The 17,236-nt window shown below is 34.9% G+C and overlaps 2 protein-coding genes across 4 annotated transcripts; both read left to right on the plus strand.

Moving 5' to 3' along the window:
• The first annotated feature begins 1,180 nt into the window (after positions 1-1,180).
• Positions 1,181-5,659, plus strand: PRD3 (putative recombination initiation defects 3). Its single transcript, XM_089062377.1, has 12 exons — positions 1,181-1,360; positions 1,606-1,783; positions 1,990-2,134; positions 2,433-2,567; positions 2,859-2,911; positions 3,005-3,214; positions 3,330-3,413; positions 3,499-3,545; positions 4,071-4,203; positions 4,429-4,504; positions 4,815-4,923; positions 5,107-5,659. Exons 1-11 carry the CDS (start codon positions 1,296-1,298, stop codon positions 4,919-4,921), a joined length of 1,233 nt encoding a protein of 410 aa, XP_088918503.1. The 5' UTR covers positions 1,181-1,295; the 3' UTR covers positions 4,922-4,923; positions 5,107-5,659.
• A 5,781-nt stretch (positions 5,660-11,440) lies between these two features.
• Positions 11,441-16,985, plus strand: LOC125221761 (uncharacterized). 3 transcript variants are annotated; one of them, XM_048123992.2, is made up of 7 exons: positions 11,441-12,384; positions 12,993-13,183; positions 13,284-13,348; positions 13,428-15,069; positions 15,158-15,360; positions 15,515-15,698; positions 15,790-16,985. In XM_048123992.2, the coding sequence occupies exons 2-7, from the start codon at positions 13,033-13,035 to the stop codon at positions 16,428-16,430; spliced, it is 2,886 nt and encodes a 961-aa protein (XP_047979949.1). In that variant the 5' UTR covers positions 11,441-12,384; positions 12,993-13,032; the 3' UTR covers positions 16,431-16,985. The 3 variants fall into 3 exon arrangements, with proteins under 3 accessions (XP_047979949.1, XP_047979950.1, XP_047979951.1); XM_048123993.2 differs by having other exon boundaries at positions 13,004-13,183; XM_048123994.2 differs by having other exon boundaries at positions 11,441-12,249.
• The last annotated feature ends 251 nt before the right edge of the window (positions 16,986-17,236 follow it).

Genomic DNA, 17,236 nt, shown 5'->3' on the forward strand with positions numbered 1-17,236 from the left:
AATTACATATTGTATACTCCATATAATTGATTCGAGAATATATCAAGAATGACTTTTCAACGAAGACGCGTTCATTTAATGCATTCACAAAAAATCAACATTTGCAGATACATGATCCGTATGACTCATATTTTTGGGGCGACCTTATTTTTTTTTCTAAAATCATGGAACCATATGTAACGTGGAGAAACTACAGACAATAAATGTATGGATAGATTCTATGCAGAACATAAATCCTGACTAAATAGATGATTACGATTAACTTTCATATTGAGCAATACATCTTTGTTTATTATACTTTATATAATATAGTGCATATAATATATACGTAATTGCATTATGAAAGTACTACCTTTTAAATACCACAGTAACACATCATTTATGATACTACAACGACATCCAGTAAATCCCAAAAAAGTTGTTGAATTATAGTGAAAAACTTCGCATAAAATTAGCACTGGCAAATCGGAAGGTTTCATGAGTATATTTTAAGTTTTGTTAGCAATCTTTTAAAATAAAATCGGATTAATCGCGGTATATATATATATATAGGGATGTATTCAGGTCAGAACGCTAAGTATAAGTAAAACTCAAAACACTTGCAGTCCATTGGATCTTATGATCTAACGGTTAGATTAATGCCACGTGTCATCTAATGATGTAGAATTTTAGACTAATAATGTAGCTCGGATAATAATGTAGCATTTTAGTTTAATAATGTACAGTTTTAGTCTTACAATGTACATTTCCATTCTAATAATGTACCTCGGCGAATAATGTACATTTTTAGTATGATAATGTAGCTTATCACAGCCATCCAATCTAAGGATCTAAGGGCTGTGATTAGTGCTGTGTTTTACACTAAGATGCTGTAAGGACCCTAACACACCCCTATATATATATATCTTTGGAGATTTTTTCATTTTTAATTTTAAGCTTTCAAAAGTTAGCCATTCATTATTAGTTAAAACAAAAAGTTAAAATAAATAATCAGCCATTTTGGAAGTATTCGAGCGATTGCAGAAAGGGCCAGCCCAGCTTAAAGCCCAAATCTATATTGGGCCAAGTTGTTTCAACCCAAATCCCGCCAACTTCTCTCAATATAAACCCCACAAACGGAACTTTTTTCCCTCCATTTCCCCCCAGCTCACGCACACGCTCACGCAGTGTGTTGCAGAAACTCTCCGCAAAAGTTTAATTGATTGGAAATCGGTTTGATCTCGAAATTCTGTTTTCGAAGTTCAACGGCTTTGAATCTGCGAGTTCGCGCCGAAGCTGGATTGCCGATCTAAAAAATGAAAATGAAGATCAACAAAGCTTGCGACCTCAGCTCCATCTCTGTTCTTCCTCCTCAATCTAGGTTTGTTTTCTTCCTCAGTTTGCTTGTGTTTGTGTACTTAACTCTAATTTTTGGAATTAGTTTTTAGATTTGGATGAGTATCTATGTGATGCACGTCGTAGTGATGAGGAAATGTGAAAGATGAGTAGATCAATGTATAATTTGTGAAAAAAAATGCTGGAAATGCTAAAAACGTTACAATGAAATACTGCTTCGATGTTGATTTTTATCCCGTGGTGTTTTTCCTACATTGTACTATCAATTAGGAGATCGAGTGGAGTTTCCAGTGGATTAGAGTCTTCTTCTATCTTCGGGAGAAGCCAAACAGCATCACAGCTTCGACCACAACAACCTCAGCTGTCACTTTCACAGGGAGTTTCTTCTCAGCATGGCCTATTTTCTCAGTTTTCACAGAATTCTCAAGATGAAGTCCTGACTAATGAGGTGATGATGCATATGATGTTTGTTATTTGTTGAATATTTAGCCACATATATGCATGTTTGTATAGTATACTTACACTTAGTTGTGTGGTTTGGATTAGAATGTCAGAGAGGATACTCTCTCTGAGATAGTTTAAAAGCAGTGTATTCTAATATATTTGAATGCACCTGTTTATTCACTTGCTAAGTTCCTTTGTTTTGAAATATAGAAAATAGGATCTCAAGATAGAGAGAGTTCAGCGAGGAGGACAAGCTGCTTGGCTCTAGTTGATTCTGCACGAGATGAGAATCAGATGATTGCATCTAGAACTTCCAATCACTTGATGCGCAAGTGGTCTGGTCAAGAATACAAATGTAAGACTTGCACCTTGACTATTAATTGAACCTGGAGGTAGAAATCATTTAGCTGGCTAAAGCATTCTTTAGTAGTTTAAAACATTTGACAAGAAGTTGTTCTGGAGTTACAAGTTAGATAATGAAAGTAATAATAACTCCATGAAAATCTGAAATACTTTAATTTTGAATTTTAGGTGGAGCCTTTCTGGAAACAAAGTTAAAGCATTTCTTAGTTAGATTAGTAAAGATGAACCAATAACAAAAAATTTAGTCCTTGTCTTGTTAGAATTAGTTTCTGAACTTCCTATATAAACAGGTCATATTAACGAAGAGCTTGAACACAGAATTGGAACGATAGAAAATTCGTTGAGCAGGCTTGGACTGATCTTGGACTCTGTTCAGGGTGACATCATGCAAGTAAACAAGGGCACAAAAGAAGTAGCATTAGAGAGTAAGTATACCAGATCTCCTCTTGTTGTTATAGAAACTAAATGCTTCCATGTTAAAGGTTTTATTTAGAGAAAAATCCATAAGCTTCCTTCTCCCAATACCAGAAATTTTGCATGTGAAGTGATTGTCTTAAGTCTCTAAGAGCTACCTGATTGTTAGTTGAGTAAAATTTGTCATAGCTTCACTTTGTAGAATTTGACAAAGGATAAATTATGGAATTTAAAGAGTCAGGTTTCTTATTAACCATCAGCTCGTAATTCATATTCATTACTTGTTTGCCATGCTTGTTCAGCAAAAGACATGCGGCAGAAATTGAACTCCAATGAGGACTCACTGCAGCTGCTGGTAAGAAGTTTTCAGCAGACTCTCAGAAAAACTTGGTACTTTCATTAAAGGACATGCTATTGAATTTTAAGCATGTTAAATTACAATTACCAGAACAAAGGGCAAGAAGCCATCAAGAGTTGCCTGGACATGGGCTTAAAATCTCTGTATGATCAACTTAAGCAGTTTATGAACCAAGACAATTCAGGGTTGACAAAGTCATCTCTGTCAGATCTATCTGAGAAAATTGACAGTCAAATGGTGAAATTACAAAACAATCTGCACAAGGATTTCTGCAAAGAAATACAGGCATGTTCATGTAAAGCACTCTATAGTATATCTTTAAAGGACTGGGGTTAACTTTTAAATAGAGGGGGTCAAGTGGTGCTGCCCTCTATATCAGATTTATTTGATCATGTCTTTTGTTCGTATCTTGTAGGCATTTTCTTGCAGTATGAAGATGATCACTCAAAAACAAGTAACTTCCTCAACAAACGGGTCAAAAGCACTTTTCTCTGCAACTGTAAGCCCTTCAAGTATTCATTAAGTGCTTGAGGTATCTTAAATTGCCATTAGAAAACTTCAACATTTTTATTATGCTTGCGTAGGCTGTCCCCTGTCGCCCTTCTCCTCAGGAAGTTCCTTTTCCACACAAGTACGTATCAGGCTTCTTTTGATTGGAACTGGTGTATAATCTTGTATCTTCCTCTTCAATAACACATACATATTTGCTGAATTTTCTCCAAATGCTAGAGTTTTGATTTTACAGACAGATTAGAGTTTATACTTTGTGGTATTAAGTCTTCTGGACCATACATTTTGTGTTTTCATCCCAACAGTGTCCTAGTAAAAGTGGTGCGATGACTACAGCAATTAAGTGTGATTATACTCATTCAAAGCTAAAAACAACATTTCAATGATAACATAAAGTCTGGCAGAATGCTTAAACAATAATTATGTACGTAGAAGCTGGCCATATTTTCTTATTGAGTCTTGACATGCCTGTATGACATGCACCCATCTGCATTTATGGCCTAGAGTACATCAAAGTCTGAATCCCTGCCTTAGTTTCTAGATTATATGGAGTACCTGAATTAAATCTTCTCTTTGATTCATTTCCTTATTCTTTTACAAGCTTGCCTCCATATTTCGTACGGACTGTAAGTTTCCTTGGTTGCAGTACAACAGGGCATTTAAAAACACAGCAAACAACTCTACCACCAAAGATCAAATTGGGAGGCTGGACATCAGTAAAGCCAGAACTTACATCCCCTCAAGCTGGAAAATATAATAAGAGAAGTGAACAAAAAAAGGTTGTAAGATTGGTAGCTTTTAATGCCTTTACTTACTTTCTTTTCCGTGCACTTGTAAGATTTACCTATACTTTTAAGGTATATGTAAGCTTAATCGGCATAGGTTGCTAGTATTAGTCGACTATATGCTCTGCAGTAGTCTCAGATGCACCTTATTCGCAGACTGCATGTACATGTGCAAAATACTTGATGGGCAATAATTAATGAATACTGATCTGCTAACAGGAATGCAATATTGTTATTGAATCAGATGAGGAAATTGATGCTGGTTTTTCCTGCTTGTTCAAGGAAAAGGGAACAGGTAATATTTCAGTTGATTCATCCAACTATAGTTTAAGAGATTCTGTTTGCTGCATAATTTTGTCTACTCAGTACATTTATAATATACTCATTCTGAAGTCTTCAGAGTAGCTTTTATAGCCGAAACGAAGACTTTTTGACAGTCAGTGCTATATGAGTAGTCTGCAAAAAAGCCACAAAAGTCTTGTTAACATTCATCATAAATACATGATCTTATGAAGTTGTAATATAAATTCATTGATCATCATTGTGCATTAACCATTTCAGTGGCGATACCGATTCCAACTGTGACTTCTTTTTTCTTGTTTTAGATATAGTTAAATATTCAATAGATGAAGTCAAAAATGAAACTGCGCGTATCCTTAGGAAAGCCCGGAGGAGAAAGAGAAAACATTGCAACACCATTATCATAGACTGAAGGTATTCCTTGCTACTACTATTAGACAGCTCTCATTTGTAGCTCATAAAATTATCCATTGCTTGACAAATATATTCAGCTATTACTTGCACAAGAAGCTCTAATATATCTAGTTCAACATTTCATTTTGTAGAGCCGTTAACCAAAATTTGCATCTGACTAATGTGCTAGTGTGGTTGTTTCAGTTAAGAATACTGAAGGAGCTCAAATAATGTCGGTGGAGTCTCATGATAAGGCAAATGGTTCTTGGTCAGAGCACTTAAAATAAATAAAGATTATTTCTCAACAGCAGGTATGCTCGCCCCTCATATTCCATGATGGACATACCTTGTATCCCACTGCATCATCTCTCGTTCAATATTTTAGTAGTTTGAAACTCTTGAGGAAGTCATTTATGTATAATCGTGACCCTTAGTTTGATCTTTATTCCTTTGCTGTAAAGGTATAGTTTTCATCAAGAATTGATTCATTGTAAAAGGTATAGTTTTCTTCAAGAAGTGATTCTTTAATGTTACCATAGCTGGATAGAATCCCATCCCTTGCTAAGATCACAAAGCAAATGTGCCCTTGGAAACAGTCTGACAACAACACACGCACACGTTTGTGAATTTTCTTTTTTCGTGGAGAAGCATAATTCAATTTTATCTATTTGAATATATGCAAGTCAAATGAGGGAAAAAGTTGCAAATGCCACGTTCATGTTAGGCTTGTGTAGACTTTAGTTCATCACATATAATTTGATGCATGGTCATTGTTAGCTGGAAAGTGTGGTAAATTAATTATAGAGTATATGGGCTATATCGACAGATTCGACGCCGATAGTTATAGGATCTCAGTTTGTTGTTATTTTAGAACACAACGGTCTAGGTTTATTTTGCTTTCCAAATCACATGTGCTTAATTAATCATGGATATTGCTTATTGCGCACTATTTTGGGATTAGTTTTCGATGAGAAATAAAAGGAAGCACTTGAGATTGAATACATAATTATATATTCCATCTTGGACTATACTAGATTATGTATATTACTATTAGAATCCGATTTTCGTATCATTCTTTTGGAGGATAAAAAGAAGGTCGGTTTTGTCTTAATATTGCTCGAGTGATTCGTTCGCAAATACGGTTGGGGACTACACACCTCTGTCATCCATTATCTTATACAATGGTGAATGACTATTATTTCTTGTTAGGAAAATATTGTTTTAATTATCGAAGATTTCCACTTAATATTATTATTAGCTTGTAAAATAGTTTTGTAGGATAACACCCCAGATGTGTGGTACTTTGTTTTAAATGATAATAAATAAATAATGAATTTGAGTAAATATATTAGTTCAATTTAGGTGTGTAACCTTTTATACATTCTTAGGAATTGATCATAATATTCCTTACGCAAATAGTGTCCAATTATACTAACTTTCTCTGATAGATTAACCACCCCCAACTTTACTCTTCTTATTAACACTTTATTTTCTTTTGTTTATTAGTTTTGGGCTTCGAATAAAACGTTTTGTTAAAAGACAAATGGTTTGGTGGTTAACTCCTAAGTTAAAGTAACAAGTGTGGATCATTTTGATCCACCGGGGAGACAAATTTGGATCATTAACATCTCAATTAGACATCTACTTTTCACTTTGCAATTTAACTTTACAATTGTCAACTTTCAAATTTTCAATACTTTTATAAGCATTTTTGTGTATTACAGCTTACATATTTTTTAATTGCTTAGATAAATTAAATATTTCTAGTGGCTCAACTCGTGATTACTTGTATTCTTATTTTCTGAAGTGCTTCAGTGTCTCGAGTCATGAGGAAATGATCTAATATTGGATGTGACCTAATTTGATAATTAAATCTCACCAAATTACACTCAAATTAATTAATTTGGAACTCTGTTGTTTCGAAAATATTCCTTTGTGCTCTAATCAACTTATTTTGAGAATAAGGTCATGTTTTTGACTATTTATATATGGATCGTTCTTATTTCAATTGCAAAGCCATCATTACCAGATTTTCATCACTAAAGAAATAAGCTGTATAGTATAAATTTCCGATAAAAAAAAAGTTGAAAAAAATCAATACCGCCAAACAGCCCCCCACCCACCATGAGTTCCTGCAAGCTCAAGCTAATAAATTATAATCACCAAATTCTCTCCAGGTAAGCTTATTAAATAAGTTGTTCAACCAATTACGACATGTCAAAAGTAGTTAAAATGTTTATAAATTTCTTCTCATTTCCCCCCTTCTTTTTGGGACTGCGTAGTAATTTGAAAACATGTCAAGTCATGCAATATTGGATCGCATGTGTGTGGGGATAAATAATTAGTTGGTGGTGGATATAATTTAAATTTCAGACATTAATGGGTGCTAGTGCTTGGTTGTGTGCAAGGTTAATCACTCTCTCCCACTCCACACCATATGATATGTTACTATCCTTTCATTTTTTATTTTTTATTTTTCCAATATTCCTACTTCTCTTCTTTGATACGCAAGTGAAAAAAAAGGGTGAGAGAGAGAGATTTTAGCTTCAAGGAAGGAATTTCATCATCATCTCCTTCATTTTATCTTCTATCCCCCATAAGCATCAATATATACAATTACATTTCTGGTTTCTCTCTCTATATTAATAGGAATAATGTGATCAGATGAAAACTTTAAATATTGTACAAACTCAAAACTATGATCTGGACCATTAAAATATTACTAATATGTGTACCCTCGTGTGAGAGGATCCATGAGATAGTGAAACAACACGAGACACCTAATATTGCATCATTTGCTCAATCTATCGCTATCTTAAACAGAACATGTCCCCTGTTTGTAACGACGTCGTCTCGAACCAAATACTTCATTAGTTTCATCACCCAAGTTGCGAGAGATCATGAGATGCTAATTAATTAGACATTTATGAACCATAAGGACATATGTATACTGTAGTTTCTTCAGAAAATAACAATTTTGTGTACCCCATTAACTAGTTCTATCAGGTTCAGTTCAATCCTCAGTAATTTAGAATTTCTATTTATGTGTATAGACAGTAAATTCCATGATAATTTAACTTTTTTTCATAAAAAACTTAAAATAAATATGAATAAATCACTCTAATTAGATAGCGGTAAAAGATGTCCATATAATTTCACATGATGAACTACGATTTAATTGATTGGACATTTCCTTTAAACGATAGATCTATATAAGTAATTTTTCTACGATTATTATACTCACTTTTACATGACTACACGAGTATTTTGAAATTGTAACGATAAATAATATTACTTCAAATATTAAAAAAAACTAATATTTTTATATTTTTATTTTCATTTTCAAAGGTGTGTGAGAAATTATGATATGGTTGTGTTGAGCTGGTGGATGCTTAATATACATACAACCGTATATATACACATAATGGGTTGATTCATTGTATAGAAAGTAGAAGCACAGAGATATACATGCGGTGAGATACACTATCTTTGCGAGGAACTCATCCAAAATTGTAAACGCGAAGTTGTGCGTTTGTTGATTGAGTTCTTGAGTGTTGTTCATGTATGTGATCTTACTGAATTTGCGTATTGAATAAAGTATCATAGTCTTCTCTCGTGGATGTAGGCTTTTATGGCCGAACCACGTAAACCATTATCAACATTTACATGTTTAGCATTGCTTAATAAATTCAGAGTGTCTTATTTCTATCTATTTTGAATGTTTTAAGCTCGATAAAGAGTTACAACGAGCTAAAACTGTACTATAGTGTAGAACAAATTTTATTATACTATATACAAAGAAACGATAATATAACGAAGCTGACCTCTATTTATTCTCCTTTTAACTGTCCAACAAATATAACAATGTACTAATGAATAAATGATACGTAATTTATAGTGTTAACTAATTCAATATATAAAAAAATTAAACAATAATTTGCAAAAATTCCATTAATTGGCGAAAATAATAAATTTAATGTCTGCAATTAGATAATATAACCGCTAAACAATTTAAACCAAGCCACATTATGATGTGGGAGGGCCGACCACTGAATTATTAGTTATGTACAGTATTTTTTAAATCTTTTTTACTTGTGGAGCCAAACCTTATTGAATTCAAATCTCAATTGAAAGTTGATCAGTAACAACAATCACAACTTTCTTTATTTTACTATATGGAGTAGTATTTATTTGTTATAATGGAATGGAAAAAAAAAAGTTTTTTTCCCACTATTATGACTCAAACCTTTAACATAGTTATAGAGTAAATATTTTACTAACTAAATTATCGGTAAGAACAATACTTGAAGATACATTGATGAAAACTCTCAAAGTATTAACTAACAGGGACAAGTTTGCAGAAATGATATTCTCCCTCCATCCTATAATAGGAGTTACTCCTATTGTAGACACGAGTTTTAAGAAATTGTAAATAAATATTGGACTGGAAAAGTTAGTGGAATAAGTGACCCATTTTTTTATATTGATTTTATAATAAAATATGGGTGAAATGAGTTAGTGGAATGTGAAACCTACTTGACATTTATGGTAAAAAAGAAATGTGACTCTTAATATGGGACGGGGGGAGTAGTTATTTGAGAACTATCCAAAGCACTAAGTCATTGAATCATACTCCCTATGTTCCAAAAAAGATGACCTTTCCTTGGGCGACACGAGATTTATGCAATTTTATTTTGTGTGTTAGGTGGAGAAAATAAAATAAGTGAGAAAAAATAAAATAGAGATAAAATGGTTTCTATATTTAGTAATGGTTTATCTTAAAAGTGAACAAACTAAAAAGGAAAGTGTATCGTCGATAGGAGACTACAAATGAATCATACAAATATGCTTACATTCTTCAATTATCAGCAACATATTCTATTTAGCTCAGCCTCCTTTAATTAGCTAGTGAGATGACATCGCTCCTGCAAACTGGCATGTAATCGTACGACGAAACTGTTTCGAGTTGCATGACTAAGTAGAAAACAACAAATATACATTTACATGACTAAGTAGAAAAATAATAAAATATGTAGATTTTAAGTATAAGAGAATTTTATACTAGTCAAACTATAAATCTAACAATAATAAAACATACTATTTTTAGATAATTTTCAATATTATTGCTATACGAATGCATGATCCACGTCATTCAGTGAAATAGGGAGAGTATCAACGAGCACTTAAAACTCAAAACTAAGAAAAATGTGTGCCTTTTAGATTGATGAGAATATTTTCAAGTTTTAACCAGTAAAATTAAATCAAGTGCACAACAAGTCTTTCAATTTTCTTAAATAATTAGTACATATACAAATTAATATCCTTAAAACGACCAACGGAAATACGGAATCCCATTAAAAAGTTGAATGCTAAAAAAAAAATACTTTGAGACTATTACTAACGCATAGTAAGAATATGTATTTAATGTACTCGAAACATCTATAATTTCATGAATCATTAAAATAAATAAATTAAAGGAAAAATAAAAATTAGTGTTCGCATACAAAACAATGGGCTATCTATATTATTACAAGATGTTCGAAAGAAGACACAAATACATGATGTAACACAGCAAGTGTTTTAATATGCAACCGTATACAAATAATAATATCATAAATTGTGGTCCTACAAAATATAAGTATGACAAAATGGAGTAGTTATCACAAGCAAGAAGACAACGATAGTTAGAGTAAGCAGTCTTCTCTCAATTTCTCATACATTACTAAAATCTAACTATCCTCCAAAATCTAACAAAACAAAGAAACATGCAACAGTCATTCGTGTATGTTTAGGATTTCATAATATTAGCAAATCAAAACTAAATCAAACCAAATTGCAATAATTCGATTGGGTATGATTTGATTTGTTTGTGTATATTTTAATTTCCGCATATTAATTAATATAAATAATAACAGTTTTTTAAGGAAATATTAATAATAACAGTTGAAAATTTAAGATCGTACAAGCACAGCAACATATCATTAAAGAATAAAATTGAAAAAATCGGAAATTTGGGTTTAAATTAGTTCTTAATATCAAAATCCGGGTTATATACTTTTTTTTAGACGATACACGTAAGTTAACAATATATTTTTTATTAGATAAAAATCCAAAAAACTATTAATAATCATAATTTAATATATTTCGTTTTATGGTTTGGTTTAAGTAGTAATTTTTTGTAGATATCAAACCTAAGCTACAAACCATAACCATCAATCATAAATTTTAAATTGTAAACTACACTATACTTTTCATATCGTAAAGTAAATTAAATCAAAATAAATCCGATTGATCCGATTAATTTAGAATTACACTGAAGTGTGAATACTTAATTAACTTAACCTAACTTCCTTTAGATGAAAAATAAAAATTCAGACTCGGTAATTAAAAGTTAACCGCTGAATAATTACAACACTTATTTTTCTGTTTCTTAAGCAATCTCTGCACTAAATGCCTTTCTTAAATAATCTCCCTGTATCTTAATTAATCTCCTCTGTTTCTTAAATAATCACTGCTTTTCTCTTTCCTCTTCCTCTGTTTCTTAAATAATCACTGCACTAAATGCCCTCTCCCTCGAGAGAGCTGTCTCTCTCTTCTCCCACACTTTCCAACCTTTTCCTTTCTTTTATATCCGTGTTTGCAGTCGTTAATGGCTGCCCCACACATAAGTTTTTCGTTCCAATTTCTTAATAAGTGGGTGGGTGATTTTTCCCTCTGCCTCTCTCCCTTTTTGGTCGGTGTGGAATTTGATACTCTTCCACTCCAGCGAGCCTCCCTTCAGTTTTTCTTCAATTCGATTCACCCTTAAACTTTTCTTTGTTGAATATCTGTAAATACCTGTCAAAGACAGGAATTTTGTTTCTGGGCTTTTGTGATTGTTTAAAAAAAAAAGAAAGCTTTTTGGAGGGGTTTTCTTGATTTTGTTCCCTTTGTAATCGAGTAATCGGATCTCATTTGGTGTTTCCGTCTGGGGCTAGTCCAGAATTAGTGTGAAATAATATTTTTTTTGAGAGACTTGCTTTTGGTGTTGAGAACTGAGGCTGTTTGATAAATTGCCTCAACGAATTGATATTTCCCAATTTCGTTTATAACGGCAAAATCTTTGCTTGATTGAGTGAGCAGTCGTCTGATATTGTCTTCATCTAACCTCCAAGGCAAGGTTAGATGACTTTGATCTAATCTTTGAAGAGGCTGTAAGATTCCTGAATAAAAGGATTTGCATTTTCTATTTCTGGATCAGCCGCATTTCAGGCAATAATTGTTTCTTGAATGGGAAGACCACATTGCCATTATCTTAACCAACTTCCGCTTTTCCAATCTTGCTGGTAGAGAGAGAAGGTAACAAAGGTGAGAGAGAAAGTTGATTCCTTACCAACCAGAGAGGGCAACATTGATTTGGGGTTTTAGTGTTAACTCGGACAACAGTTGTTGGATAGATTCTTCCGAAACAACATCGGGCTGCATGTTTATATAATGTTATAGGTAATAATAAATCCTAACATTTTTTTTGACTTGGCAGTTTTATTTGTTATCTACCCATTTTTTCCTTAATTTGCCTGTTTTACTTTTGCCCTCCAAACATATTGAATCTAGTTCCTCCTTATCTAAAGAATCAGTATGCTTGAAATGCATTTTCTGAGATTGCATGTGTCTCTCATTCTTCAAAATTATGTTATATGGTAAAATCTGAATTAACCTGTGATTCACTCATGAAGCATGGTCATTTTTTATTCAATTGGATCATTGGATCCAAATTACTATTCAAAAGTCTTCTCATTTAAACATTACGTTTCAACTATTTAAGAGTCATTTTTACAGTTTTGAGGGCTTAGTTATAATCATTCTAGTTTCCTTCTCATCGTGTATTCAGGAATATGCTAGGTGTTACTCCCTCCGTCCCCCATTAGGAGTCACACTTCCGTTTCTGCACTCGCTTTATAAAAATGATAATAAATACTTAAAGTGGAGAAATGGTAAAGTAAGAGAGAGAATAATGTGACTCCTAACTGGGGACGGATGGAGTATTCATTAGCAGTTAAGCATTTTTAGTTTTTGTTCCCAACTAATAAATTGACTTCCTATTGGCTAAGCTTGCAATTAGAGGAGTGTGAGAACCAGAGGTAAATCATTATGGCAAAGAAATCACAGAAGCACCTTTTGAGACAAGAAAGAGGCCAGGCAGGTTGTATATCGGGTTTTATTAACATATTTCACTTCCGCCATGGGCGATCCACCAAACGTTTGCTTTCAGATAGAAGTCTTGCAAACAAGCAAGTAGTCGGTAAGACTGTTCACAGAATTGTAATACATGCCAGCTTGATGTTTCATAGACCAATATTTTTAGATTTAAGGTAGTTTATAACTTTTTAATGGGTTTCTAGGTGGTGAATATTCAGGCAACCAAACTGTTTTACTTGATCCGACTGAAAAATGCGAAAGCATCGAGGTATGTGGCTCAGTCTGATGGTGGCTTGTAATTTAGTTGTTTATTTTCTTCATGGTAGTAATAGTCTCTAATGTATCAGTTCACTGAAGAAAGTAATGTGCTTATGCTTGATGCTGCTAAAACGAGCATGAAGGAACTCATGGAAGAAGAGATGTGTAATGAGTCTGGAAACCCCAAAGATTCTGCTACTGGTTCGGAACATAGTAACTCAAATGATGGAAATCATCTCAAAAAACGTCAAAAGAAAAGAAGCAGAAGCCGCATCAAGTCTAGTGATCTGGATGTCATTGAGCTGGGCACGTCTGAACAGCTGAGGCCTGAGAATGGTAACCAGGTTCAAGAGCAAAGATCTCTAGATAATCTCGATCTGGAAATGATAATGGAGGAGTTGGCGCAGATCAACCAGAAAAACGTGAATGGCTCAGAGAATGATCTTCATGGTGGTCTTGATGAACCCTCTGGTCAGACTGTTAATGTGGTTGAAGAAAAGTTGGTTGCAGCTCTGATACTGCTTGCACAGCAGCGGCTGAACAGCAGTAAACATTTTGGGGATGACGGGAATAATTGTTACTCAAAAGAGTTCATGGATACTTTGCAAACAGTGAGTTTAAATAAGGGCTTGCTGTTGAAGCTACTAAAGGATCCAGACTCGAAACTGGTTAAACACGTGCAGAGTTTAGAGGATGCTCGGTTAGGCAGAGATACAATAACCAATTCACTGCCAGCATCCACTTTGTCTGAGGATAAGCTGGGAAAATTAAAATGTGATGAATCCAGTAGCCACAAACAGAGAAACTTCTTCCGGAGACGTACCAAGTCGCAGGAGAGCGACCCTGTGGCAGGTGATAGAGATTTTCCGAATCATAAGAAAACCGTCATACTGAAAACCGGGCAAGCAGGGGCACAGAGCCCTCAAATCGATACCAGAGTTAGCAGCCTTCGTTTGCAGTCTCCCGGAATGGACGATAAGTTTCAGAACGATAAAAATACATCTCAGTTCTCTTTCACGGAAATAAAAAGGAAGCTCAGGCATGCAATTGGGAAGGAACGACATGGCGTCTCTCCCGATAGACTTAATCTAAAATTTAGTCAAAAGCACCAAAATAGCAATACTGGTGACAAAGGCGGTACTGGAGAAAATCTTTGCTGGAGCTCTCCAAATAGGAACCATTTCTATACTGAAAGATTTTTAACAACTTCTCCTAGTTTGAAGAAGGGAGAACAGGTTGGACAGTTGAAGGATCTGGGTACAGTGGCCGTGAGTGAAACCAGCCAATATTCAAGACTAAGGGGTTCTAGCATCTATGTTGAGGCTAAAAAACATCTCTCAGAGATGCTAAATAATGGAAGTGAAACCCCGGAGTTAGTAACTCGGCAGGTGACAAAGTCTCTTGGTCGAATCCTCTCTCTTCCTGAGTATAAAAATGGTACGCCTTGCTGCAGCCCTAGAAAATACGGTGATGATATCTTTATGACGACCCAGATCAAATTGTCTCCACGTGGCATAGTGAGGAGTGACTTGAGTGGTCTATTGCAAGAAAATCTCAGCAATCAACCGATTCCGAGAAAGCAACATCTGGAGGGTCAACCTGGCATCTCTAGTAGCAATTGCGAAGCCAAAATACAGTCTCTGGCTACTAATGATAAAATCACACTCATAGATGATCAAGAACATTTCATTGAAATTCAACCTGTCACCGAAGATATTTTAGATCCTGAAGGTAATAATATACTTCTGTTTTGTGAAACATAGTCTTGAAGGTGTTACTATTTGATCACACTGAAAATATTCTACTTTTTAAACGACAGCTCGAAGGTCGCCTGGAATAGTTGCAGATACTGTAGAAATGGCTGAATCAAAACCTCGGGAAGAGGAAAAAACAGTTACCAATTTCTCTGAATCATCTAATAATTTGATTGGTGGAGATATCGACACCGAAGACGATAGAGAAGTAGACAATACACAAGTTCCTTCTCAGTTATCAGTAGACTCTTCTCCTAGCTATAAATTGGTGAGTCTCCATTCTTTCATTCTTTTTTAACTCAGAAGACAACTCTAAGCCTGAGCGGTACTAGGTCGAGTCCTCAATCCATGCGTGCTATTCTTCTCTTGCGTTTCCTAAATTGGAATTATCTTATCATGTTTTCATTCTTTTATTTTTTCAGTCATTTTCTGGTGAAGATCAATTACTGCAATCTTCAGAGTCTCCTCCACATGGTCCAGTAAGCACTGAAATTGAAGATTCTGACTTCGTAATGGAAAAATTGGAGCGACCCAGTCCGATATCTGTTCTTGAGCCATTATTCACAGATGATGACATCAGTCCTGCAAGCACCACTTCGCAACCAGGTTAGATTGTTGATAAAGCACTGAAACAGTCTCATGTTAGGACTTCTTCGTTTATCTCTCATACTGAAATATCATCCTTTGTGATTTTTAGTTGGAAAAGAAATCCAGCCATGTCATATCCATTTTGAAGAACAATCTTCTGCTAGCGACCAAGGAATTTGTACAAGAATTTCTCTCGAGGATGAGGAATCTGCATTCGAGTATGTGGAAGCCGTGTTGCTGGGCTCAGGTTTAAACTGGGATGAATTTCTCTTGAGATGGATTTCAATGTATGAAATCCTTGACACGGAGTTATTTGATGAAGTCAAGTTATTCTCTAGCCGACCCCAGCATGATCAGAAGCTCCTCTTCGAGTGTGCGAATGAAGCTTTAAAAGAGGTGTGTGCGAAGTACTTTGGATGCTTTTCTGGGATATCACATTTCAAAATGAATATACAACCGGCTCCTAGAGGGATGGATCTGATCCTAGAAATATGGCGACTTGTCGAATGGCATCTGCTTCAGCTTCCACAGCCACATTCTCTTGACAAGCTTGTCAAAGCAGACTTGGCAGGATCTGGAAAATGGATGGACATCCAATTAGACTTTGAGTGTATTGTTTCAGAGATGGGGGAGACCATTTTCACAGAACTGGTAGAGGAAGCGGTACTGAACTTTTCCGATGGCGCATTGGAGTGTGAGTTTGCAGTGCTCCAAACTGAATCCAACGCCATTGAGGCAACCAACTTGTAGAGTGAGGATAAGCATGGGCTAAATCGGTTTCAAGCTGATATCCTCTTCACATGATTGCTGGAAGACGAGGGGCGTCTCCATACCAGGCATGATGAAGGTCTCAAACATCTACATTCGGCATATCTCAATAAAGCTCACAGATGGTTTGGATCTCTCAGCATAGTAGAGTCGTGTGTAGTTATTTCGAGTTAGGAATCACAAAAGAATGGACACTTTTACCGCACAAAGGCGTCCGTAGGTACTTGTAGGAAGTCATTTAGTTTCGTTTGATTCCATGCCCATTTTTATTGCAGGTTCAGCGGGGTCTAACCTCATAATAGAAGATCAGGGTGTATGATCATAAAATAATACAGCAAGGCTTCTGCATATTTGGTGTGTGCAGAAAATCCTCCGCATGTTTGCAGTATTTGTTTGTTTCTTGATTGCACATAGGTGCTTTGATTTGTAAAGAAACATGGTTGTGTTGAGTTCTCATCTAATGTTTCCATCCACACCTGTAATTTGACTTGTGCAGTAGATGTATTTGTCTATATGCCATCACCCCAGTTGCATCAACTGTGTTCACTGTGCTGCTCGTTGTTTTTTAGAATCGTCTCGTGCAACATGAGAGTATCTGCAGGTTGATTTTTTTAGCAGTTTCTGTGGTCAAGTGTTTGGGCCGCTTTTACACAACAAATTTTTAGTGCTCTTGGCACGTACCCGCAAAATGGAACACGAAGATCCTTCTTCGTGAAAGCTTTGGTTTTTGCTTCCCGGATTCCTCTCCTTCCTCGGTCAGCATTTCCAATTCCTGCAGATGGAGTCCT

The sequence above is a fragment of the Salvia hispanica genome, chromosome 1, assembly GCF_029641045.1.
Source record: "Salvia hispanica isolate PSC_SH4W2 chromosome 1, Shi_PSC_v1, whole genome shotgun sequence".
Classification (NCBI taxonomy): domain Eukaryota; kingdom Viridiplantae; phylum Streptophyta; class Magnoliopsida; order Lamiales; family Lamiaceae; genus Salvia; species Salvia hispanica.

What these genes read in the sequence shown, in the direction of transcription:
- PRD3 (XM_089062377.1), top strand. Translation starts at nt 1,296, where the DNA reads ATGAAAATGAAGATCAACAAAGCTTGCGACCTCAGCTCCATCTCTGTT. An exon ending in GTTCTTCCTCCTCAATCTAG is followed by an intron (nt 1,361 to 1,605) that starts GTTTGTTTTCTT and finishes ACTATCAATTAG; the next exon opens with GAGATCGAGTGGAGTTTCCA. An exon ending in AAAAGAAGTAGCATTAGAGA is followed by an intron (nt 2,568 to 2,858) that starts GTAAGTATACCA and finishes ATGCTTGTTCAG; the next exon opens with CAAAAGACATGCGGCAGAAA.
- LOC125221761 (XM_048123992.2), top strand. Translation starts at nt 13,033, where the DNA reads ATGGCAAAGAAATCACAGAAGCACCTTTTGAGACAAGAAAGAGGCCAG. An exon ending in AGATATTTTAGATCCTGAAG is followed by an intron (nt 15,070 to 15,157) that starts GTAATAATATAC and finishes TTTAAACGACAG; the next exon opens with CTCGAAGGTCGCCTGGAATA. An exon ending in CTTCTCCTAGCTATAAATTG is followed by an intron (nt 15,361 to 15,514) that starts GTGAGTCTCCAT and finishes TTATTTTTTCAG; the next exon opens with TCATTTTCTGGTGAAGATCA.